The 25,095-nt window shown below is 58.2% G+C and overlaps 2 protein-coding genes across 4 annotated transcripts; one reads left to right on the plus strand and one right to left on the minus strand.

The window, feature by feature from the left end:
• Positions 1-6,477: 6,477 nt before the first annotated feature.
• On the minus strand, positions 6,478-16,037 carry ALG12 (ALG12 alpha-1,6-mannosyltransferase). 2 transcript variants are annotated; one of them, XM_074375799.1, is made up of 11 exons: positions 15,860-16,033; positions 15,027-15,172; positions 13,490-13,826; positions 13,288-13,420; positions 11,515-11,688; positions 10,652-10,846; positions 9,835-9,938; positions 9,184-9,407; positions 7,396-7,565; positions 7,244-7,319; positions 6,478-7,118 (listed from the first exon to the last, which is right to left on the minus strand). In XM_074375799.1, exons 3-11 carry the CDS (start codon positions 13,655-13,657, stop codon positions 6,887-6,889), a joined length of 1,476 nt encoding a protein of 491 aa, XP_074231900.1. In that variant the 5' UTR covers positions 13,658-13,826; positions 15,027-15,172; positions 15,860-16,033; the 3' UTR covers positions 6,478-6,886. The 2 variants fall into 2 exon arrangements, with proteins under 2 accessions (XP_074231900.1, XP_074231901.1); XM_074375800.1 differs by lacking the exon at positions 11,515-11,688 and having other exon boundaries at positions 15,860-16,037.
• Positions 16,038-16,184: 147 nt separating this feature from the next.
• On the plus strand, positions 16,185-24,563 carry CRELD2 (cysteine rich with EGF like domains 2). 2 transcript variants are annotated; one of them, XM_074375802.1, is made up of 11 exons: positions 16,185-16,490; positions 16,881-16,963; positions 17,477-17,587; positions 17,843-17,934; positions 18,450-18,626; positions 20,081-20,176; positions 21,339-21,422; positions 22,373-22,468; positions 22,946-23,092; positions 23,604-23,674; positions 24,284-24,563. In XM_074375802.1, the coding sequence occupies exons 1-10, from the start codon at positions 16,359-16,361 to the stop codon at positions 23,630-23,632; spliced, it is 1,047 nt and encodes a 348-aa protein (XP_074231903.1). In that variant the 5' UTR covers positions 16,185-16,358; the 3' UTR covers positions 23,633-23,674; positions 24,284-24,563. The 2 variants fall into 2 exon arrangements, with proteins under 2 accessions (XP_074231903.1, XP_074231902.1); XM_074375801.1 differs by lacking the exon at positions 23,604-23,674 and having other exon boundaries at positions 16,189-16,490.
• Positions 24,564-25,095: the final 532 nt, after the last annotated feature.

A 25,095-nucleotide genomic window follows, 5' to 3' on the forward strand; every position in this document is an offset into this window, starting at 1 on the left:
ACAGCGTGCCGTGCTCTCGAGCCAGCGCTGATGCAGACGTCTCCATCCACGTGGCTGCAAACATGTTCCCAGGGCTCCAGCCGCAAGGCCCCGTCCAGACCCCAGCCACTCGAGGACGCTTTGGGCAGGCTGCTTCTAAGAAACCCCTCACGCGAGCCTCAGAAACCGTCCCCTTTCAGGGATTGAGTCCCGCTGCGTGTGGTCAAAGCACTGGGCGTCATTTGAAATTAAGACGCCCTCTCCTTCCACTTCGGACGGTGAGGCAGCAGCTGGGTTAGACCGCCTCCCCCGAGAACTGCCAGAGCCAGAGGAAGCGTCTCTGTAAGAAGCGCTTTGTGAAGATGTCAGAGCACCTCTGAGGCTTCGGGGACATGCCGGCCTTCTAGTGAGAAGAGGCTCTCACGAAGGGGGCCCCGCGTCCCCAGCCCTTCCCGTCCAGCCTCAGGCCAGGAGGCCAGACCCCGAGGCTTCCGGCGGGACCCAGGAGGGCAGTGAGGCAGCAGCCCTGAGACAGGAGGGAACGGGGCGGGACACAGCCGCTCAAGGACTGACAGCAGTTAACCCCAAAATGGCGGAAGACTCCCCTCCCAGTTGGCCCTGAGGATTAAGAGTTTTGGCTTCTAGCAGACCCTGGGCTTCGTCATACGCTCCTTGTAACAGCGGGGTAAGCGACATGCCCGCAGGCGCCATGACAGCCCCGAGGCTAACCACAGGAGGTCAGGGTGGGCGGCGGCCAGTTCCTGGGAACCCCAGCCCCTCCCCAGGGCAGCTGTAGGCGTGTGACGCTACCGAGCCCTTAAAGCCTGGCACCACCACACCTGGCTGCCCTTTCTCGCTCCCTGTTCTTTGGAGCCCGCCCGCACTCTGGCTGTGGCGTGTGTGCCTGCTTTTGCTCTAACCTGAGCACCCAGTTCCCACAGCCCTTTCCTGGCCTTTCTCCGGCCTCACACTCCATGTGGTGTGTGTCTCTAAATACATCTACCCTTACTCAACTCCGGCCCGCACTTTAACTCTTTCCTGCACGAAGCCAAGGAGCCACACTTGGCAGGACACGTCCCAGGGGCTCAGCCAAGACCTGAGCGACGGCCCTCACGCCCCACGGCCGTCTTCCTGCATCAGCTCCACAAAGCTGGACACCACTGTGTCATGTGCACCCTGACCACCGTAGGGCGCCTGCCCTACTGCATCCTTCTGCACAGAGGAAATTTTTTTTTTTCTTAAAAAAACCCAAAGTGTCTGTAGCATTACACGCATCATTTGACTCTGGGTAAGACATGATCAGACATTAAAGAAATGGCAGTGGGGACTGACAGGTGAGCAGAGAGACAACAGAAACAGGCCCAGGCGCCCAGGCTCTGTCCAGACGCAGACTTCACCGCAATTACCACCTTCATGAAGGCTGAGGACGTGGAGTGTGTCACTAGAGACAGGCTCTGCGCGTGATCAGGACTCGCACGCCCCAGCACGTTCCAAACCCAGAAGGCACAGTGAACGGTTCCACATGGCTCTCATACCAGATTGTTCAGGTAAGAAGACTGCTGACTGGGACACGGGGCAACGGAAAACCTCTGGACTGAAGCACAGAGAAGACAGGATGGAACAGAGAGGGGGAGCCAGGGAGCCAGGGGGCCTGGGGGCGGGTGACCCAGCGTGGGGTCCTGGGGGCCATGGGGAAGATGCGGCAGAGCCCCCCCCCCCGGCTTTCTAAACTGACAGCAGCTGGGGAGTCGGGAATCCCCACCCAGTACCCAGCACCCACATCCCCAGGTACAGCTCCCCTCGAGGGCCCAAGCTTTTCTCTCGGGAACAAAAGGCTTTCCAGATGCCCCAGTAGAGCCCGTTGGCTGAAATGGGCCACAGAGGACGTCCTGAACATGGTCCAGAGCAGGGCACAGCCTCCTATGTGAGCGTCAGCTCTGCCCCGCAGGGCCACATCATCTCCGGGGTCCTCTATCCACTCGGCCAGTCTACCCAGTTGTCCCTCTGCCACTGCACAGGCCCTGACTTCCAGAGCATCAGAAGTCTAGACATCTGCCCCCTGTCCTTCCAGGATGTACCTTGGTACTTTGTCCTCTAAAAATTCCAAAACCAGTTGTCAAGTTCCATGAAAACTCCTGACAGTATTTTGATTGAAATTGAGTTGACTTTATAGCTCATCTGGGGGCAGACAGCTTTACTGTAAGGATGTGTATGCTTGAATAGTGATTCGTTTTGTTTTGTTTACTCTTGGCCTCTTCGGAAACGGCGTCAGACCAGATCACTAGGACTGACCCTGCGGCCAGGGCGGCACGGACATTTCAGCGGGAGGAACTCAGGCTGTGGTCTCCCTCAGCACAGAGCACCGGGGGAGTGCTGCCCTCGGGAACCCCCTCTCTCTGGTTCTGAAGACACTATCTTGTTCAAGCGATTCTAATGACAATTCCTGTACAGAAGCTGGCTTCCATAAAATCTAGTATCCAAACTAGTTTTTTAAAGTAGTTTCATCTTAAAACAATCCCAACCTTGCAGGGTCTTTGCGGGTACGATGCAAAGAAACTTCCCCCTGAACCCTGGAGAGTGGGTTGCTGGCCGGTGCTCACAGCCCCGGCGCCTGCACACCCGTGACCCCGCAGGTGCACCTGGGGTCAGGGCTGCCCCTGTGGGAGGAGGCGGAGGGGGTGGCAGTGGGGTCAGGGAGAGCCTGGAATGCAACACAGACCCGAGAGTCCAGCCACAGCATGCCAGCTGTCCCAGCAACGGGCCCAGCCTCCAGCTTGTGCCATGTTTAGGTGACGTGGCCCGAGCTCCCTCTGTCTAGAATAGTCTCCAGTGTTCCGTGGCTCCACACTCACGGGCACAGGCCGGTCATCCCGCGGCCTGTGTCCCTCAACTGCGGCTCGTGTGCCTTCCTCACAAGGTTCAGGTCCTGCAGCGACGGAACAGCACCACGTGGGTGACGCTCATCCTGGTCACCGTGCCCCCAGGTGGGCACCAGTGCTGACGGCCACCTAGGCCCTGGGGGAAGGTGGCTCCACCGGGACCCCACTGCAAGTGACTTGCCTTCCCTTTATGATTAAAACGTGTTTTACGTGGAGGTTCTTCGAGACAATGTAAACACCTCATTCCTCGTAAAACTTCACATCTATTCACTTATGTCACTGCGGGCTCACTTACGAGTACCTGTTACTGGCATTATTTTGCTACAATTTCCCCCGAGTTGGCCACTGGCCCCTCAGCCTGGCCTCTATGGCAGGTCCCCATCATTCCGTGAGACTCTTTCCTTTCTGGGGGACGACGTCTTCCTGACTCATCTTCTGTCTCCCCTGCCCCGTCCAGAATGAGGCATTTCTCCAAGGGACCTGGGGGTTAGCAACCAAGGGCAGGCCACCGGGTGTTGTTCCCGCTCCTGGATTCTCAGCGCGTGTACTTAACTTCTATCTACGCTGTATTTATTTCTGTGTCCGCGTACGCTAGAACCGTGACTTTGTGGCACCAACTCTGATCCAACACCCAGGGGCCATTCTGGTTTTCCCCCTTTCCACACTTTGTAGCTGCTTCTCGGCCTGTCTCTCATGGCCCTAGAGACAGTTGTTTGATGAAGCCCCTTGTCTTGATGCCCCTCCCCCGGTGTCCTCGGGCCCTGCTCAGATCCTTGACACCCCGTGCCCGGCCCCCTCGTGGAAACCCCCCTGCTCCGAATGGCCTCCAGACTTGGGTGTTAGGCTGCCCTCCCAAGCACTGATCTCAGGCTGCTTGGCCTCTGGCATTTCTCACTGGCCATGGTGGCACCGCCACCCCTTTATTTTATTGGTTAATAAAATTAATAAGCTTCTAGTCAGAGTAACAGAAAAAAAGAGAAATGACACTAATTACTGATAGCAGAAATGAAACAGGAGTCATCACTACATCACATGGACATGAAGGGATAACAAAAGAATATTATGAAAAACTGTGCTCACATTTGACAATCTCAATAAAATGGACCCATTTTTAAAAAGACACAATCTGCCAAAAGTCACACAAGGAGTAGATGATCTGAATAGGTCTCTATCAGTTAAAGAAACTGAATCAAGGATGAATAATCTTCCAAGACAGAAAGCACCAGGCCCAGATGGCTTCACTGGTGAATCCTACCAAACATTTAAGGAGAAATATACCAGTTCTCTGCATTCTTTTTCAGGGGACAGAACCAGAGGAAATACTTCCTAACTCATTCTCTGAGGCCAGGATTACCCTAATATCAAAACCAGACAAAAAGCATTACAAGAAAAGAAAGCTGCAGACCCATGTGTCTGCAAGACTCCTCAACAAAATATTAGCAAATCAAGTCCAACAATATATAAGAAGAATTATACACCACAACCAAGCAGGCTTTATCCCAGGATGCAAGTCTGGTTCAACATTAGACAATTACTAATGTAATCCATCAAATGAACAGGCTAAAAGAGAGAAATCACATACCATATTAATAGATGCAGAAAAAGCATTTGACAAAATTCAACAGCCATTGATGATAAAACTCTTAGTGAACTAGGCATAGCAGGGAACTTCCTCAACTTGATAAAGAATATTTTACAGCTAATATATTCACAGATAACAATATACTTACAGGTAACATGCTTAATGGTGAGAAATTCAAAACTACCCCACAAGATCAGGTACAATGCAAGGATGTCCCCTCTCACCACTCCTTTTCAACTTCCAACTAGAAGTTCTAGCTAATGCGATAAGACAAGAAAAGGAAATAAAATGCATACCTTTTGGGAATGAAGCAGTAAAACTGTCTTTGTTTACAAATGTCATGATCATCTATGTAGAAATTCCAAAAGGATCAACAAAAATACTCCTGGAACTAATAAGCAATTATAATAAGGATGCAAGATACATGTTAACATACAAAAGTCATTTGCTTTCCTACAGACCAGCAATGAACAAGTGGGATTTGAAATTAAAAACATAATACCATTTAAACTAGCTCCCCAAAAGTGAAATATTAAGCATAAATCTAATAAAATATATGTACAAGCTTATACAAAGAAAAGAACAAAGTAAAGTGAAAGAACCCAATAAATGTGGAGACATCCCATGTTCATGGACTCAAAATTGTCAAGATGTCAGTTCTTTCTGACTCAATCTGTAGATCAATCCCATCTCAATCAACCTCAGCAAGTTATTTTGTGGATATTGACAAACCAATTCTATAGTTTATATAGAGGGCCAAAAGACTCAAACTAACCAATGCAATACTGAAGGAGAAGAACAAGGTTGGAAGCCTGCCATTACCTGACTTCAAGACTAACTATTAAGCTATATAGTAACCAAGACAGTGGAATTTAGCAAAAGAATAGGCAGATAGGTCAATGGAACAGAAAAGAGAGCCCAGAAACAGGCCCACATAAATATAGACAACTGATCTTTGACAAAGAAGCAGAAGCAATAAATGGAATAAATATCATCTTTTCAACAAATGGCATTTTAAAAATAGGACATCTATGTGCAAAAAAGAATCTAGACACAGACTTTACATGATTCACAAACATTAACTTAAAATGGATCACTTACCTAAATGTAAAATGCAAATCTATAAAACTCCTTGAAGATAACATAGGAGAAATAAATCCTAGATGACCTTCGGAATAGTGATGACTTTTTATTTTATTTTAATTTTCATTTATTTTTATTTTTTAATTTTGGGGGGAAGGTAATTAGGTTTATTTATTTATTTATTTATTTATTTATTTATTTATTTATTTAATGGAGGTACTGGGAATTGAACATAGGACCTCGTGCATGCTAAGCATACATTCTATCACTGAGCTATATACATTCCCCTCCTTCAAACAATTTACAAAAATAGATGGCCCTTACACCATCGGTTTTTGAATGAAGACATTCAAATTCACTTCATAGGGAAATGAAGATTAAACCACCAAGGCAGCTATCAAGGTCAACAGCCCACCCACGCGGGCTGATCACCAGGTGCCAACATCTGAGCAAAGAACTGCCATTAACAGACAAATAGTAAATACTGTGATGACAGATACACGGGGAAGGCGGGGCCACGAGCGGCAGGCATGGAGTGCCGCAGACGGGCCACAGCAGGAAGCACCAGCTGGCACCGCATCACGGAGGGCGGAGGGGCCTCCTTGTTGGCAGCAGGTGTCTGCACTGGCCGCCGCCAGCTCCCATGGAAAAGACAGTAACTCGTGGTGTGGAAGGCCACCACCTCCTTCCCGGGACAAGGGTCCATGCCGAGCTATAAGCAACTTACTCTCGAATAGCTCAAAAAAAAAAAAAAACCACTCGTCTTTACACACGTGTGTAGTGTGTATAAAGCATGCCCAGTTCTCTGCATCATCTTCTGGGCCTGGCAGTGTCACATGCACTTCGGGACCTTGATAAATGCTTGTTCAGCCAAGTGGAAAAGTGCCCAAATCATCTCTAAAACCAACCCCAGGCAAGGCCGTCTCTGGGAGCATGACTATCGTAAGGCCGCTAGTGAGAAAACGTGTAAAACTTTATTCTCATTCTTTTTGAACATGTTACCTCCTAAAACCTCATCTGAGACGGAAGAGCTGGGACCACAAGGGAGGACCCGCCCTGCGGCTCAGGGTGCAGGTGCCGAGCTGGAGTTTACACCTTTCAGTCCGGGAGGCTGCGGCGTGCAGCCTAAAAGCAGCTCCGCGAGGCAGGGGGCAGGTCCACGTCCCACGGTCACAAACAGCAGTCAGTCTGGGTGGTAAACAGCGCTGTGGCCAGCGTCACCCTGGGCAGCGGTGCCAGCCCCTGGTTCTCCTGAGCGGCGGGCAGCGTGGACGGGGCCCTCTGGGCACACATCTGCGGTTCTCTGGCCGTTTCCGTGAGTCATCCCACTGTCGGCGCGCCTGCAAGCGCCAGGGCCCTCTCCTCAGGAAGGCCTGAGGAGCCTCTCCAGAAGCACTAGCTTTGTCTGCAGGTTGACGTCAAAGGGAGGCAGTTTGGTCAGGTTCAGACTCAGCCCGGTGGTGCCTGGGACTCTAGCCAGGACCTGGTGCGAGTCCCGGTAGAGGGCCAGGGGACCGGGGGCCACCTCCATGAGGAGGTGGGTGTAGGCCAGCATTTGCTCTGACCCGGGCTGCACACCTTCCCTCTTGTCATACCTGCGGGGAAGACACAGCCTGCAGGGGGCAGCGCCAGCCCCCTGGCCCTGACCCTGCATGCCCCCGACCCCGGGTTCCGCCTCTGCGGGGAGAGCCGCCACCCACAGCCCCGTTGCAGGACATACCTCCAGGCGCCGTTGACCTCCAAAAACCGAGACACGCCCGTCTGCGCAGCAGCCACGTCGATGTGCAGAACGACACCTGCGGGGATGCATCCGCCCCGTCAGAGCTACAAGCCGGTGCCGGGGCCGGCTGGTCCCGAGGGCTGCGCACCTACCTGTGCGGGGTGGCACCAGCTCATGCAGCCTCTGCAGGGCCACGCCGCCCGGGTAGTTGAAGTGGGACACATACAGCGCCGTGGCCGAGTACGCTGCGTTTACCACGAGGTGCCCCACCACGAGGAGCGACCCCACTTTGTAGAGCCAGGACTTCTGATAGTTGTTCAGCCTGGGAAAGAGCAGAGACACCAGGGGAAGGGCGCCAGCAGCAGCAAGAACCGTCACCCAGGCCAAACCAGAGTTCTCACCAAGCGGGTACAGGGGACCTTTCTCTCTGAAATCCCGCCCAGAGGCCAATTTCCAACTCACATGAGACCTTCCAGTGTCCCCATCATTACTTAGTTCAGAGCACAGCCTCCAGGCTGACCCTGCGCAGCCCGGGGCGTGGTGGAGCCAAGAGGATCTGCTGCGCAGGCAGAGGTGTGAGGCCCACAGGGACCAGGACACTCACCGTCTGTCCTGGACAGCAAGGTCGCTGGCCCTGTAAACTCGGGCTGGACCCCTGACCAAACTCAGGCCCGGCACCTCAGCACGGGCGCCGTCACCCACCCTGCTAAGACACGTCCTCAAGCTCCACACCTTTCCCACCCGTGTGAGGCTGCGCCCCTGGGCGGCCAGCCCGTGTGCTCCTGCCAGCACCTGCGTCCGCACGAGCAGTGACTCTAGAAACTTTGGGATTACAAATCCTCTCTCTGTCCTTTGAGTGCAAACCCGCCAGCTGACTACTTCAAGGACCTAGGACGACTCTCAGAGGGCCCACAGCCTCTGCCAAAGACACGAGCACATGCCCTTCTCTCCTCCGGGTGGGAGGACAAGGCAGATCCAGGCCCAGTCCCGCGACTGGCCCGCTGCTCCAGCCCCCAGCACTTGGAGGCCTTGTGTTCAGAGGAAGCTGACTCCAGGTCACACAGGACCCTCCCCCAACGCAGCTTACTGCTGAACACAGCCCACACTGCTCCCCACACTGGCTGTGCTGATCCCGACGCCCCCACCTTCCTGTGCAAGGTCCCCACCCCCGGCCTGAGGTCCAGTCTCTGCCGGGTCTGCACCCTCTGAGCGCTGGGTGCCCGGCTCACCCACAAGGAGTCAGAGCAGCAGCCAGCAAGCACCTCAGCCAGGGGCCAGGGGCCAGGGCAGCGCCTCCTGCCTGACAGGTGTTCTCTGGAAGGCAGGGCAGACAAGGGGCCACCGCAGGGCCACTGGCCGAGGTGCTGCGTCAGCCTCCGGTTCCCATCACAGCAAGTGACCTGTGGCCCTGCTCCCCAGTGAGTGGCTGCCCCGCCCACAGCCTGGGCCTGTCGCTCAGTAGCCCCTGCCCTGCCCCCTCGGGCCCCAAGCCTTGGCTTCCACATGGTGCAGAAAGGACCTCACCAACCTTCCCTCTCCTCCGGCCCATCCACCCGCCCGGACAAACACTCTGTACCTAAACCCTCCACCTGACTGATCCGCTGACCACACAGGGCCCAACACACTGAGCTCCCTACCTGGCTGCCCTATGCCCCAGCCAGCGTGTGAGCATCCTTCCTGAGTGACCAAGCCCTGTACGGTTAGCACAGCCGTGTTCCGTGTGGAGACTCACATCCAGACGGACAGAAGACAGGACCAGGCAGAGCCCCTGGTCGGCGCCTGGTGGGTCCTGGCCTGGCCTTGGCCCAGCGCCATCACCACGGAGACACCAGGCTGCCTTCCTTGGACACAGGCACCTAGCTGAACACGGTGTACCTTAAATCTGCCCCTTACGAACCAGTGAAGCCATCCCAGGGGACTGGGAGGCGGGTGGCACTCACAGGCGGGCGCAGCCCCTGGCGGCCACGATGTTGAGCAGGGGGAAGGTGTAGATGATGAACCGTAGCTCCTTGTGCGGGAGGAGCGAGTACAGGGCCACGGAGCCCAGCGCCGGCAGGAGCAGCACCCCAGCCCTCCTGTCCCTTGCACCTAGCGGCACGAGGAGCAGGCTGCAGCCCAGGCCGCGGGGCAGAGCCGAGTAGAAGTACCACAGCAGCGGGGAGGTCTGCGGGCGGGAGGGTTAAGGACACCACATGCCAGCCAGTCACATCCCCAGGATGCGAGGAGCCAAGAGTGGCAAGGGAGGCAGGGCCCCACAGGCACCCCCCGGGCGGTGACCCTGCACCCGCACCAGCACCCGGGGCCATGGATGGCGGGTGGGGCCCGCGGGGCCCTGTAACCTCTCCCGCATCATCTCACCACAAAGGGTGACAGGCGCCTTGGGGACTCATCGCCGCCTCCTGTCTGTGGGTGTGTCTAAACGTTCACAACAGAACGGTCAAAGACAGCGGATTCTCAGGAGGACAAAAGGAGACGCGAGGTCTGTGAAAGCCAGGTGGTGGTTGCACGTGGAGCAGGACCCGGCCCAGGAGGGGAGCAGCCCTGGCTCCGAGCTGCCCGCAGGCTGTCTTACAGAGATGCCGGAAGGATACACCCCAGTTGGAACTTTTGTTCAGGACGGTGTTGTACCAAAGCACTTTTCCTTCTGGCCACACAAGGTATCCCCAAAAATAGGAGTCCACAGCCACCGTCAGTCCTGGGGAGACAAGACTTCCTTAGGGAAGGACACGGCCACCAGGGAACTCAGGCCTCGATGAGTCCAGGTCCCAGGAGAACGTCCCCCTGAAGTACCTCCGTCAGCACAGAGACCACGGGCCACCAGCAGCTCCACCTGAAGGAGCTGAGGCATCGGGCCCTCCATCCCCAAATGAGCAGCTTCATGTGGGTCCGTCATGGCCACCCGGCCTGGCCAAGGCGCCAATGGAGACCCCAGGCAGCCAGGGTCGGGGGGTGCCTCACGGGGGACACTTGGGCAGAATAGTAAGAACATTAAGACGTCTTAATACCACTGAAGGTTAAGGTAATTTTTGCTTTTGTTTTGAGTTTTTTGTTGTTATTTTGCAGGGAAGGTAATTAGGGTTCTTTATTTACTTATTTACTTAACGGAAGTATGGGGTACTGAACCCAGGACCTCGTGCATGCTAAGCACGCATTCTACCACTGAGCCAGACCCACCCCCTTAAGGTAATTTTACTTAATGAAAAAACAAAAACAAGAAAACGTCCCAAGTTTCTTTCTCTTGTCTTTGTCTTTTTTTTTTCAAATGGAAGTACTGGGAATCGAACCAAGTACCTCGTGCATGTTAAGCACGTGCTCTCCCAGCTGAGCTAACCCCCCACCCCTCTCTCGTCTTTGTAAAACGACAAAGCCCAGGCTCCGGTCAGCGCAGCCCCGGCGACCCTCACTCACCCAAGCAGAGGATCCCAGCCGGCACGGCGCAGCGCAGGGCCCTGGCCACGGACACCCGCCCCGAACAGAGCAGCAGGAGCAGCGCGAGGCCCAGGAGCAGGCTGAGCTCGGCCCTGAAGACCAGGATGGCAAGCGCCGAGAGCCGGATGAAGCGGGCCCACTTCTGCTGCAGCCAGGCGGTGAGGGCCGGCAGGACTGCAGGTGGGGGCACAGGTGCAGGAAAGCCACTCAGAACCCTTCGGAGACAGCAGGACCCACCGACACCGATGCCCGCCCCCAGCTGGCCCACATCCCGCCCCACTGCACAGGCCGAGGCCACTCTGTAGCCCTCGTGGGCGCAGACCCCTGACGCCGATGTCCACCCTCGCCTGCTGGCCCCCACTTAGTACTTCTGCCCTCACCTCTCCCGCCACATCCCTCAGAGGTCCCTGCTCCAGGCGTGGAGAGGGCCAGGCCTCCCTCAGCTCCCAGAGCACCACAGCTCCCCGATCCACCGGGGCACCCCTAGAACCCGAACAGAGCTGCCCCGCCTGCTCTGCACGTGGCTTTCCTTCCTCCCAGGCTCACTGTCCACAGACCAGCTCAAGTCACTCGGCTGGGTCACTCAGCCCTAGAGGACCCCACGGCCCCAGGGCAGATGTGCACCCACCTGCGCTGAGCCGGGAAGGCAACCCTCAGTCACTGAGGACAGAGCCCCGCTCCCTCACGGGCCTCCCTGCCCAGCACTTCTGAGCCGCGCACACAGTGCAGAGCAGCTTTCAACAGGCAGACACCTCAACGAACGCCACGCACCTGCAGCCTGGCGGGTGTGCCCAAGCCCAGCACGGGGAGCAGCCCCTCCCCCTTGACAGGACAGGACATACCCACAGCCAGGGCCAGCACGTTGGGGAGCGTCCGCGTGCAGTAGAACATCAGGTGGAACTGCGAGGCTGTCACCCAGCAGAACATGGTGGCCACCGTGGCCCCGAACTGCCGCCTCACTTCTTTTTGTAAGGTCCAGAGCCCGGAAATCACGCCAAGTCCAAGGACGGCCCTGACTGAACAGAGACGGTGCCGTGTGCCACGGCAGTGCGCGGTGCCGCTGGGCCCGGGGGACGGCGAAGCAGCCCCCAGAGAGCCCACTCGCCTGGGTACAAGGACGGGCTGGCCTATCAGCCACAAAAACGAGATGAGGCCACGGCGGCAATGTGGACAGACCTGGCGGTCGTCCCACTAAGTGAGGTGAGCCAGAGACCGACAGATACTGTATGATATCACTTATGTGTGGAGTCTGAAAAGTGACACAAATGAACCTATTTACAGAACAGAAGCAGACTCACAGACACAGGAAACAAACTCGTGGTCACCAAAGGGGGAAGGTGAGGACGGATAAATTGGGGGTTCGGGATTTGCAGATACAAATCACTGTATATAAAGTAGGTAAACAACAAGGTCCTACTGCATAGTATGGGGAACTATATTCAATATCTTATAATAACGTACAACGAAAAGACATAAAATACATATATGTGTGTATGTATGTGTAACTGAATCACTGTGCTGCACACCTGAAACTGACACAACACTGTAAATCAACTAGACTTCAAAAAGAAAGGTGTGCAAAACAGATCATAGACTACAGTGCATCAATCTGAGGTGACAGTATCTTTTCTTACTCAAACTAGTGACAAGAAGGTGAATTTCTTCATTTTGCGGTTTACTTGATACTAACTTTAGGTGTGGCAGGCTACCTTTCAAGTCCTCTCACATTGTTTATTTAACAATAAGCACTCTTAAAACTGTCAAAAAAAAGTATAAACGGCTGGGCGTAGGGGAAAAGCAGCTGGACCCCCACAGCCCGACCCTGAAGCTGCGCTGTGACTGGCCGCTCCGGGCCAGGGGCTCCCAGGCGCTCGGTTGCTGGGCAGGGCAGGACTGGCCTGCAACAGCAGCCCCGCCACCTGGCTGACACCTCCAGGGCCACGTTTCCCAACATCCGAGGCTCAGACGCGGCCTCAGTTCTCCAGTCCAGGGCCACCCGGCACCCCGACACAACCAGAACAGCCTATCTAGCTGCCCCAGAGTGATGGTGAACTTCCATTTCCTCGTCTGTCCAGGAACTTGGATTTTTTTAAAGCTCTACGCACAGGCCAGATAAACCAGCCATAAGATGTGTTTGGCTCAGCTGGGAAATCCAAATATGATCTGGGTACAGATGTGATAAAAATTTACTGGAATGGGAAGATGGCAATTGTTGGCTAAAAAGGAGGCTGCAGAGCAGTATGTATAGAATGTTTGAAATTTGGTTTAAAAAAATTTGTGTGGGCACAGGGAAAGTTCCAGAATGACCTGCACAGAGCCCATCGGTGGCAACCTCTGTGCAGTGAAATGTGAGGCTTCTGTTCACGGGATGGGGCTCCCCAGGCGGCGCTCCCACCTGCTCCTGCACCGGCCCAGGGAGGGGGCCCGTCACCCCCACCGCAGCCGCAGGGCACAGCCCAGGGAAGGCTGCCATCTGAGCCCAGCTCTGAAGCACCCCGTGCAGGAGCCAGCACAGCCAAGATCCCAACAGATGGACGCTCCTGTGTGAGGGAGCCTCCACCTGCGTGACCGGTCACACAAGTCTTCATTCTGTCTTCATGGGAAGACCCCCTTACCTACTAGCTGAGAATAAAACTTGGACATTTCCAACAGGGAGAGCACATAAACTGCAGGGCTGGAGAGAGCCGCAATCACCACCGGCCCGAGGAACGTCCTGGGGACCACTCCGGGGAACTCGAGGTGGTCATACTGCAGGAAGAAGGGAGGGTCAGCGGGCCCCGGGCATCAGGGGACGACGCGCTCGGATGCAGGCCTCACCTTCCCCACGTCCAGCCGGTGGTAGAGCAGGTCGTGCACAGCCTGCAGGTTGAAGCTCTCCTCCACCTTTGTGTAGGGGCAGATGACCAGGTGCAAGGCAGCCACAGCCACCAGCAGCCCCAGGAGCCGGTGCTGCCCACCCAGGCCCAGCGGCTTTTTCCCAGCCATTCTGCGCTCCAGCCTCACAGGCCTTCATCCACTGTCCGCACTGCCACTCTCCGCGTTCAGAAACAAGACACAGGTTCCCAAGCTTCAGAACTCACGCCGGAGTTAACATCCAGGAGATGTGCGTGAACGCTAAGTGGGAATCCTTCCAATTGCGGGAACTTCTGTAAATCTGAAAGTACGTCAAAATAGAATGTGTAAAGAAAAATCACACTCCAGAAGCTGTCTTACTTTAACTAGCTATCTTATGCTTCAAGCTGTGTGAATACTTTCCCAGGACTTTGGCTGCAGAACCCAGCTCTAGTCCATTGTGCAGCTGGGCCCCGGGTTTGCGCAACCTCTGGAGGGCGGCAGGATGACACCCCGATCCACTCAAGAAGCTCCAGTCTGGCAGGAGGTAGGAGAAAACCTGGGCTTGGCCCCCGCAGTGGCTGCAGTAGAGTGAAGCGGAGGTGGGGTGCATCTGGAGGACAGAGGGGCAGCCTGGAGAAGGCAGGAGGTGGGACACAGGGCCCAGGGCATCAGCAAAGCCCTGCACACAGGGGACAGTGAGATGGGGCAGTGGACGCCTGCCCTGCCATGTTCTAAACTTCACCCCAGGAGCCACGTGGAGCCCCAGGGAGCTCAACACAAACAAGTAGTGGTAAAAAGCATGAGTGCGTTCTAGGGGTGGGGGTGCAGGCAGACATGCCTGCAGGAGACCACCCAAACCCCAACAGGACTTTGGGGGGCACCCCATGGCACGAAGCTTCCTGGGAAAACCATGGAAGTTCCAGGGCAGTTCCTACTCATGGGAGACCAAGAGCTTTCAGTTTGGGGCGGGTGGAGTTGGGGGAGACAGCAAACTCTTTTTCTTGGCTTTTCTTAAAACAGTTTTGCTTTTATTTGATCAAAATCAGAAGGACCAGAAGCAAAAAAGGACAAAACCACAGTGCTTCCCGTTTGTTGAAAGTACTTTTTGGGTCGAGGGAGATTTATGAAGTCTGTGCTCTCCACAGGTAGCAAGTGGGGAATTCAGAAGTGCGGTGAGAAGGGAGCAGAGTCGTGTCTGGTACAGCAGTGGTGGCGGGGAGGTGGGGGAAGTACGGGGACAAAAGGGTGGGCTCTGGGCACCACAGCAGCATCCACGGTGCTGAATGAAAAGGCGCCTCTGTCTCCCCTGCTGGGCTCTCATCCTGACCACTGCTGTCTCGGCAGAGCCTGGTGCACTGATGCCCAAGAGACTAGCTGAAGAAGAAATTCAGTAAAAACTCTTCAACGTGGACCTCATCACACACGCTTACGCTTACATTAAAAGTACGTCAGTGCTTTAAAGTCCAGTAAAACCAAAGACACCACAGAACTTTCATATTCAGCTCTCTGTTCTTCTTACCGTTTGAGGTGAGAAAAAGTTGAAAGAAACAGGAAGCACCTATGAAACCAAGCTTCCGCAGCACGTGTGCCAGTGCTGCCTGGCAGGACCCGGACAGGGGCTCGCAGCTGTCCCAGGTCAGCTAGGAGCCGGCAGTCCCCGCAGACCTATATAGGCAAGAACAGACCACGATTCAAACAAATGTAGTTTACAGAACGGTGGCATCTCAGGTTAGGAAAGTCCATTTGGATTCTAAGGTCCCTACTGAAACTGGTCAAATAATGTTCACGTTATTAATCCCTGGCTGGAAACACAAACCATCTGGTGCACATTAGGCCAGCCAGAGGTCAGAGAAAACTTCCTACCCTTGTACTTCTTCCTTCGGCAGTTACACCCCACTAAAACCCAGACAGCGCTCATCTCAGTTCTCCTGTGTAAACCACGGGTTCCAGAGCCAGCTGCCTCAGGCACGTGGGGAAACACAGATTCCCGGGCCCCCAGAGACATGCTGATGAGGCCCCAGGGGGGCAGCCTGACCCCAGGAAAGGATCCCGGCTCCCCAGGTGAGAAGCCCGACCCCAGGAGAGGAGCCCGACCCTCAGGTGAGGAGCCCGAACCCCCAGGAGAGGAGCCCGACCCTCAGGTGAGGAGCCCGAACCCCCAGGAGAGAAGCCCGACCCCAGGAGAGGAGCCCGAACCCCCAGGAGAGGAGCACGAACCCCCGGGGGGGCAGGCCCGGAGACCGTCCCGCGCGGACACGCAGGGTGAGGCCCGAGGAGCGCTGCGACAGCGCGAGCCTGGGGTCGCCGCAGCCCGCCCCGAGAGCCCCGACAGCCCCAGCCGCGCGTGCTGACCTCCTCCGCCCACGGCGCTGTCCCCTGAAGCGCGGCCGCCTGGGCTGCCCTCGGCCGGAAGCGGGGTGGTGGAAACGGAGAACAGAGGCGACGCCCTTGCCCGATCCTAACATGGCCGCGAAAGCCCGGCTGCCGTCCCGGCGGGCACCCGCCTGCCCGGCGTAAAGATGGCCGCCGAGGGCGGTGCTCGCGAGGGGCGGGCTCGGCCCGCCACGCCTCCTGCGTCCACCCCTCCCGACGGGACGCTGACCCGGGGCCTTCCTATTGGTCGCTCTCGTGGCGAGCTCGGATTGGGCCACATGAGGACCAGGAGACCAATAGCGGCGCGAGGCCTGGCGCGGGGCGGGACCCCGGCCGGCGTCGTCAAGTAGCCCCGGGAACGGCCGGCGCTGTGGAGCCGGTGGGCGGCCGGAGGCCGGATCGTTCTGCCGGTTCTTGTTGGACCTTGGCCAGTGCCCGCGCGGCCGCGCCTTCGCAGCGCTGTGCGCCTCGGCCTGCCATGCTCCCGCGGGCCCCGGCCGCGCTGGGGCTGCTGCTGCTGCTGCTGCTGCCGCCGCCGCCGCCCGGCGAGGCCACCAAGAAGCCGACGCCCTGCAAGCGCTGCCGGGAGCTGGTGGACAAGTTCAACCAGGTGGGCGGTCACCGTGCAGGGACACAGAGCCGGGGGTGGGCCAGGGTCCCCTCACCACGGACCTGGGTCACCCCCATGATGGACTGTGGTCACTTCCGCCATGAACCTGAGTCACCACGCCATGGATCCAGAGTTGCCCCACTGGAACTGGGGTTACTCCCTCTGTGGACCCAGTGTCAGCTCACCATGGACCGGGGTCGCCCCTGCTGTGGAACCGGGGTTACCTTGCCATTGACCCAGGGTTACTTCATCACGGACCGTGGTCACTGTGCCATGGACAAGGGCCACTGTGCAGTGCGGTAGAGTCACCCCCGCCGTGGACTCAAGTCATCTCGCCGTGGACAGGGGCGAGGCAGCAGTGCTGAGCTCTGTGCTGCCCTCTCCCCGCAGGGAATGGTGGACACAGCAAAGAAGAACTTCGGCGGTGGAAACACAGCTTGGGAGGAAAAGACACTGTCCAAGTACGAGTTCAGGTGAGCAGACTACTCCCACCCGTCTGGCACCTGCCTCTGGTGCTTGAGGTGTCCTGGGAGCGCTGACAGACACAGAGGGGTGCTCTGACACGGTCACAGTCACCTGGCCTTGCCTGGGGCTGGGACTGGTGTGCTGGCCCTGACTAGCCTTTTGGCTTGTCCCACCCACTCTCTGCACAACAGACACGGTGGTCTTTTAAAAGCACAGATGGGGCTAACCCCCTCCCCCACTGCCCCTCTGCTGCTTCCTTTGGCAGAGCCTGACACCTGGTGTCCCAGCCCAAGGATGGACAGGCCTCTCTGAGCACCCCTGCCCTCCACGTTTAATTCTTTGCCAGGTAGTGACTACCCCCAGCTGCAGCTGGGGTGTTCGTTAGGGTCTTTTTTCACTAAACTGCCACCGTAGTCCTGGCCTGGCACAGGCAGGGCCTCAGGACGTCATTGTAGAGCGGGCAGTGAGCACCAAGGCGCACCTTCCCCCGGCCTCGCGGCGCTGACGGCCTTGTGTTTCAGCGAGGTCCGCCTCCTGGAGATTGTGGAGGGCCTGTGTGGGAGCAGCGACTTCGAGTGCAACCAGCTGGTGGAGGAGCATGAGGAGCATCTGGAGGCCTGGTGGCTGCAGCTGTGAGTGCCCACGCTGGGGGCCAGCACCGGGACGACTCGCTTCTGAAGTCGAGTCAGATTTAGAGACATCAGAGCAGTAGGAGTTCCCGCATTCCGGTCTTTCATTCCCGGGGTGCAGTGATCTTGACGAGATTAGCGAGAAGTGTCTGCTTCCCAGACCCTGGGATATTCAGGAGCACGTTTTACGTTCAACTGAGTTTTTGTTTAAGGAAATCTGTTGTGTGAGATGTAGTGAACGCTTTTTAAAACCCATAGGAAGAAGAAGTATCCTGACTTATTTGAATGGTTTTGTGTGAAAACACTGAAAGTTTGTTGTTCTCCAGGAACTTACGGGCCGGACTGCCTGGGTACGTTTTTCCGTGGGGACCCTCGAGTGTCCTGCATCATCCCTGCTATCCCTGTCGTGATTCCCAGGTGGGCAGAGGCGTGGGAGGGAACCTGGGGCCTTCTGTGGTTTACTGCCCTGGTGTCACCAAAGTCATTCATTGGTCACCTGGGCGAAGGGCACAGTCTTGGAGCCCAGAGCCCCCACTGGCCACGACCACTCCTGCCTTCCCTGCTGGCCTGTGGCCACAGCAGGGTGTCCTCGCTCTCCTGTGTCTAAGTGCGCTGGGCTCCCACGAGGGCCACCCACTGGGCCTGCAGACCCCAGGTGTCACAGCTTCTCCAGACCCCTTGCCCAGGGGCTTGTGTGCTCCTCAGACAGAACCACAGTTGCTTCCGGGGTAAAGGAGGGCTTGGATTTCAGCAGGAGACCCAGAAAGCTGTTTTGAGCATGACCATGTCGCTTGAGTGAGGGACACTTCCTCTGCGTGAGAACACGGCCCGGGGTGCACTCTGAGCAGGGCTGGTGTCCCCACAGCGTGCCAAGGCGGGTCCGAGCGGCCCTGCAGCGGGAATGGCCTCTGCAGTGGAGACGGCAGCAGACAGGGGGACGGGACCTGCCAGTGCCACCTGGGCTACCAGGGGCCACTGTGCACCGACTGCACAGCCGGGTACTTCAGCGCGCTGAGGAACGCCACCCACAGCGTCTGCACAGGTACCGCCGTCCGGGAGGCACACAGGAGCAGCCCCTTTCCCGAGCTGCTGCGTGGACGGGAGCAGGGGCACTGATGACCTCTCCCAGACTCCTGGGAGCTTTGGGGAGACGCAGGCCCCTGGGGACTGTGAGAGGGAGATGAGGGGACCAGCACTTCCCGTCCCTTAGCATCCCTCCCCCTCTGCCCCCTCCCTCCCCTCCCCCCCCCCCCCCGCGTCCCCAGGAGGGCAGAGTGCAGCCCCTACCTCCCAGCGTCCTCCTGGAGGAGAACTCAGAGGGCCGACAGCACTGGGTCTTCAGTTCTGCTCTGTCCACACTGCTCTCGGGGCTTTGTGACCTGTGCCCGGGCTGCTGTGGCACAAGCCTGCTCTCCCGGAGATGGTCCCGGCAGGACGGCTGGCCCTAGAGTGCCCTGCTGGCGTCCTCAGCATGCTACGGGGCGCAGAGGCCAGATATGCCCGCGGTCCCTGGGGCTCAGGGTCTGGGAGTGAGCAGAGGGAAGCCCGAATCAGTGCGTGAGGCGGGATGGTGAGATGAGAGAGAGGACGCCAGAGGCCACACAGAGTGACCTCCTGGCCCCCACATCCCCTTCTAGAGGACACACTGTCTTGGTTACCCTGGTGTCGGTTAAAGCAGGCCCTCCTACCTGGTCTTCAGAGGTGCCCTGGCCAGCATCCTGGGCTTCCCCCGTGAGTCTTGAGATGGGCCCTTGGGTCACCTTCTCAGCTGTGACCAGCCACACTGACCATTCACGTGGGGGAGGCCTGTGCCCTACTCCTGAGGCTGCATCAGCCCAGAGTGAGCATCTTGGACCTGCGCCTCTAGACGCAGCTCAAGCGGGCACGGATTTGTAAATCCGCAGAGGAAGGCACGAGGGGCACCCTTTCCCGATACGTTTTCCCGTTGGTGTCACTGATGTACAGGAACACTTTGGGGTTTTTTTGGCGTCGGCAGTCATGTTGAATTCTCACGCTGTTGCTGGTGGTGGGGCTGCCGCCCTCTGGGATGCTCCCTGCCATGAAAGCGCTGCCGCCTGGAAGGCCGGGCCGCTATGATTCTCACACCCAGTCTTTTCCCGGACCCTGGGGCGCCCTTGCGCGTTGGCGGTGGCACGTGCTCGCCCAGCTGGGCGTGGGCCCCGGCGTTTGGGTCGTTCCCTCTGCAGGTTATAAAAGAGTCCCTTGGAGTCCTCATTTGCTAGGAATTGTCTCGCTTGTGGACACCAGAGACCCCATGGATTGTCTTTTCTCGTTAAGCTTAGGAATATCGTTAAGTATGTAAGCAGGTTTTTCTGTTGGGTGAATCTTGCTTCCCTGGGGCTTTTTTTGCTTGTTTTCGGTTTTTCTTGTCACCCTGACGAATGTAATTCCTAACTTCTGGAACAACCTTTGCGTTGTGTTCACTGCTGAGAACGGGGTTCATGCATATGGACAGACATCCCCTCTGCCTTCCAGCCTGTGACGAGTCGTGCAAGACGTGCACGGGCCCCACCAGCAGAGACTGCAGCCAGTGCGAGGCGGGCTGGGCGCGGGAGGACGGCGCCTGCGTGGGTAAGGCTCCGCCCAGCGACCCTCAGGACACCCCGCCGTGCTCTCTGCCCGTCCTGGACTTGTGGGGAGGGAGGCTCGGATGTTCTTGATTGTGTTTTAAGGGTCCCGCTGTGGAGGCAAGATTTACTTGAGTGCGACCTTGCCGGGGGCTGGACGCAGCCTAGACACTGGGCGGGGAGGGTGGCCCCTGCACCAGTCCTTGCCATCAGGTGGCCCCCTGGTCTTGTTGGCTCAGGGCCCAGGAGGGAAACCTGGGACTTGTGCCAACTGTGGCCCCATGTGCCCTGGTGTCATAAAAGAGACAGATGCCAGGGGACAAGGGGATGCAGCGGGGAGAGGGTGGCCCCTGGCTATGGTGAGGATGGGATTAGCACAGGCAGGGTGCCCGCAGGGCCTGCCGGGGTGCATGGCATACGGGAAGCAGAGGCACAGCCCTCCCCTTGGCCTGCAGCCACACAGGCGCCCCGTCGAAGTCAGAAGTCAGAAGTCAGCTGCGCATCGCAGGGAGGAGGCGTGGCCTTCCTGGCGCTCCCCTGCGCTGGCCTCTGCGCGGCCCTCGGGTCCCGAGGCCTCCGGCCCTGGCGCTGGGCCCATAGCCCTCCATCCAACCCCGCCCAGGCAGCTAGGGCCACCGCCTATGAGCAGGGACCTCAGACCTAGCCCCACAGCGTCCCAGAGCCCCGACTCCAAGGGCTGACGGGGTCTGGGGGGTCTGGCCCTGCCAAGGAGCCTTTCCTCAGGCCCAGGTGCTGGCAGGTGGGGCAGGGGGCAGGTGGAGGCGGGGGCCTCCTCCTCCCACCGTGGCCTCAGTTTTGGTTTCACCCCTCACAGCTGCTTGGCCTCACGCAACTCTGGGGCCTCTGGGCTCTGTCCCAAATTAAGTGGAGAGGGGAGTGGCCTCATCAGCCCAGACTTGGGGCTTCATCAAGGCCATGTGGAAGTGCAGGGTGCTCATGGGTCAGCCGTCTGTCCCTCACAGCGGCCCCTCCTTACTGGCCCTGCACACAAGAGGCCTCCCAGGACGGCCGTCAAAACGCCTTCCAGGCGGTGGTCACCGCTCTGCCCAGGCCAGCCCTGGCCGCAGGCTGTGAGCAGCCAGCACCTGTGCCCTCTGGAAGGTGGTCCAGGGGCCTGTGCTCACGGCTGTGCTGCTGTGTTCCAGACGTGGACGAATGCGCGGCGGAGACGCCCCCCTGCGGCGACACGCAGTACTGCGAGAACGTCAGCGGCTCGTTCGTGTGCGAAGGTGCCCACCCGGCTCTCCGGGGCTCCCTGGGGTGGGTCGCCTCCAAGTCCTGCATGGTCCCATTTTTTCTTGTTGAGACGCTCCTGTGTGGTTTGTCAGCGTGACCTCTGTTTAACGTGGCAACTCAATAACAGGTGTTTGCCAAAAAAAGTCAGAGAACGCAAGTAAGTGGGAAGAAGGAGACGGCCTGCCCCTCCCCGGAGGGGCCTCCCGTGCTCGCTGCTCTGACTCGTGCTCGTATCTTTTCCCTCAACCACCCTGGGACCACCTTTGTTCGCCGCGCTTCCTACTTTGTCAGTTGTTTTGGAGCTACCGCTATTGTGGAATTTTCTCTAACAACCCATGTTGTTGAGTATTTAAATCGCCCAGGTTTTCCCACGGTTACAAACTGTGATGACCCCGCAGGTAGAGCTTTTCACATTCTTCATTATTTTCTTTGGCTCAATTTCCAAGTGGCTCTGTTCAAGGGAACATGGCTTGTAGGCCCCCGCCCTTCCCCGAAGGTCGTGGCAGCTCCTCGCCCACCGGCAGCAGGTGAGGCTGCTCCCCGAGTCCGTGGCCACGCTGGTGGCCCAGCGTTTCCACATTTGTGGAGACGTGTCTCCAAGGTGATGCCCTCAGAGTGGACTGAGCCCAGCTATCATCCGCACTGAGCTCCCAGCAGGCGAGTCAGCAGGGTCATGAGCAGAGGGGCTTTGTTTTGAGAAGAGCTGCTGCTTCCACTCCACAGAGGGTCACGGAAGGGTCGCTTCAAGCACTGCGGCCCCAGCCCTGTCGCTGCGTCCTGGCCCCTGAGGGACCTGGTGCTGATGGTCCGTTCAAGCAAGTTCACACTTCTCCAGGGAGGGAGGCGGGGTGCTGAGAACGCACTGCGCACTCCCCTCCGACGGGCAAGGACACTGGTCTGAGGCCTGCAGGGTTTCAGTCCACCTCTCTCCCTCTGTTCCCAGAGTGTGACCCCACCTGCGTGGGCTGCACGGGGAAGGGCCCCGGACACTGCAAAGAGTGCGTCCCCGGCTACGCTAAAGAGAGCGGCCAGTGCACAGGTCGGTGCTGCCGTGCGGCCACGGGGCCTTCTGGGGCCGTGACGTGCACAGCCCCGCAAGCTGCTGGCGGGGCGGGGCCCTGGGCTTGGGCTCTTCCTGCAAAGCCCACTTCGCAAGTGCTGCGGGGTCGGGACTGGGCTCGCAGAGGCCACGGGCAGGGGCTGGGGGTCTGGTCCTGGTGTTCCCAGGGCACTGCCCCCTCAGCTCCTGGTGACGCGGCCCCGTGGCTGCATGTCAGCCTCCAGGTGGAGGCCCGGCTAGACCCCACTGGAGAGGCCACCGAGCCCCCGCCGTCGTCTGCCAGACTGTATGCCTTTGTCCCCACCGAGGGCCAGGCCTCTGAGGTCCTGCTAAATTCTCCCCCACTCCTTTCCCGACTGGGCTTCTCCAGTCTCTGTGCTTTCTGTGTGCGAGTGAGTCCTGGCGGCTTGAGTCCCACGGTCCCGGACGTGTGTTGAGCGAGCTGTCTTCACCTAGACGTGGACGAGTGTGCGCACGCAGGGGGCATCTGTCCCAGAAGGAATGAGAACTGCTACAACACGCCCGGGAGCTTCGTCTGTGTGTGTCCCGAGGGCTTCGAGGAGGCCGAGGACGCCTGCGTGCAGACGCGGCCCCCAGGGGACGGTGAGTGTGAGGCCCGCCCGGCCCTCCGAGTGGCGTCTGGGTCCGCTGGCCACTTGGTCCCAAGTTAGAAAGTCACACAGAGTGGCTCTGGGATGGTGGTGGCCAGGGTGCCTGCAAGACAAGAGGTAGAACTCTGCAGGTACAAACCCTGGGGGGCTGCTGCACAAGAGGACGGAGGGACGGAAAGGAAGGTCTGCACTGGTCCCCGCAGAGAGCGTGGGGGGAGGCAGAGGCAGGTGGTCTCCGTGGGAGCTCTGGGCAGCCGTGACAGAGCACCGCAGCCTGGCGTGTCAGCCACAGAGACCGCTGTCTCCCCGTCCTGGAGGCTGGACGTCTGAGATTGAGAAGCCGGCAGGGCTGCCTCCCTCTGAAACCCGTCGGAGAGGATGCTTCCTGCCTCTTCCAGATTCTCGGAGTTCCTGGGCGTGCAGCTGCGGCCCCCTAGCCCCTCCCTCTGTTGTCACGTGGCCCTCTCCCCGGGTGTGTGTCCAAGAGTTTCCTCTTCTTACAGGGACACATCCCTGGATCAGGCCCCAATGACCTCACCTTAACTTGATCACCTGCAAAGACCCTGTTTCCAAGGCAGGTCCCGTTCACGGTGCAGAGGCTGGACGTCAGCACCTTTGGGGGTGGGGGACACCGTTCTCATGATAGTCTCAGAAGTTCTAGAAGAATGTGGAGAACGTGAAGGAAGCAATGTTCAGACAATGGCTGAGAGTTTTCCAGAAGGAGTAAGACTTGAGTCAGATGCCAGCAGCTCCCTGAGTCCCCAGCAGGACGGAGAATAAAGAATAAACAGAAGTGAATCCACGCAGACGCGCTGCAGTGACGGCGAGGCAACAAGGACAGAGGGGCTTGTTCGGCAGAGAGCAGGCCCGGGCGAGGAGGGGCTTCGGCCATGTTCCCCCTGCCCCCACCTTGTCCCGGGGACCTCCCGCCCTCGCCCCTCCCCGTCACACAGGCTCTCTGGGCTGATGTCGGGGACGCCTCCCCAGCTCCCCGTCTCCCACCTCCCACCCCAGAGTGGTACAGTGGCTCTGGGATGGCCGCCGCCCCTGGAGGGAGCTGGTGCCACCCCAGGGCCGGGGCGGGCCGGCTCCACCCTGCTGCATCCAGCACCAGCCCTGTGGCCACGTCCTCAGAGTCTCTCACGCCAGGACTTCACCGAATGATCTGTTTGTTTTCTGACAGAAGCCACAGAAGAAAACCCCGCACTGCCGCCCTCCCGTGAAGACTTATGACACGCGCCCTGTGCCGGAAGCCGCGCCTGCACTCCAAGTTATCAGACCAGTGCCCGACGGGCAGCCGCGGCGGCCCTGCGCCCGGGGGACGGTCGGGCGGACTCTGCCTTTGAAGTGGTTGGTGCCCGTCTGGCCCTTTAAAAAGCTGCGTTCCTTGGTGATTCTTCAAGAGATTCATATATTTTGATACTGTTCTTTATAATAAAATTGGCCGTTGCAGGTAGTCAGAACCAGCACGGGTCTGTCCCTTTAAGAACGGGAGCTCTGAAATGGAGCCTGTCCTGCGGGTCACCGAGCCCAGCAGCTCTGCTGTCCCTGGGGGCTCCCCCTCCCCCCTGCCCCCCCCCCCCCCCCCGGTTGCAGGCTCGCAAGCACCATCGGTACCACGACTGAGCGGGTTTCAGGGCCCAGCTTGTGGCCCCCTAGAGTGAGTGTGGGCAGGGGCCCAGCAGGGGAGCTGAGCTGCAGTGGAAGTCTGCTGTAAACCCCAGGAGCAGTTCTTCCCGCAGAACTGGCAGAATTCTGAGAAAAAGGCCCCACGGACCGCACTCCCCTCCCCCCGCCCAGGGTTTTCTCACCACTCTGTGGTGGTCAGACCGGGGCCTCCCCTCCAGGGCTGCCCCCCAGTGAGCGCTGGGTCTCCCAACGCCCCTGACGCCTGCCCCGTGCAGTCTGGCCGCTCCCCCTCACCTACACTTCCCTGCCCCCCAGGCCTCACTCCCATCCATATAAATGTTTCCCACTGTCCTGGCACTGCTGACC

This window comes from Camelus bactrianus, chromosome 12, assembly GCF_048773025.1.
Source record: "Camelus bactrianus isolate YW-2024 breed Bactrian camel chromosome 12, ASM4877302v1, whole genome shotgun sequence".
Taxonomy (NCBI): Eukaryota; Metazoa; Chordata; class Mammalia; order Artiodactyla; family Camelidae; genus Camelus; species Camelus bactrianus.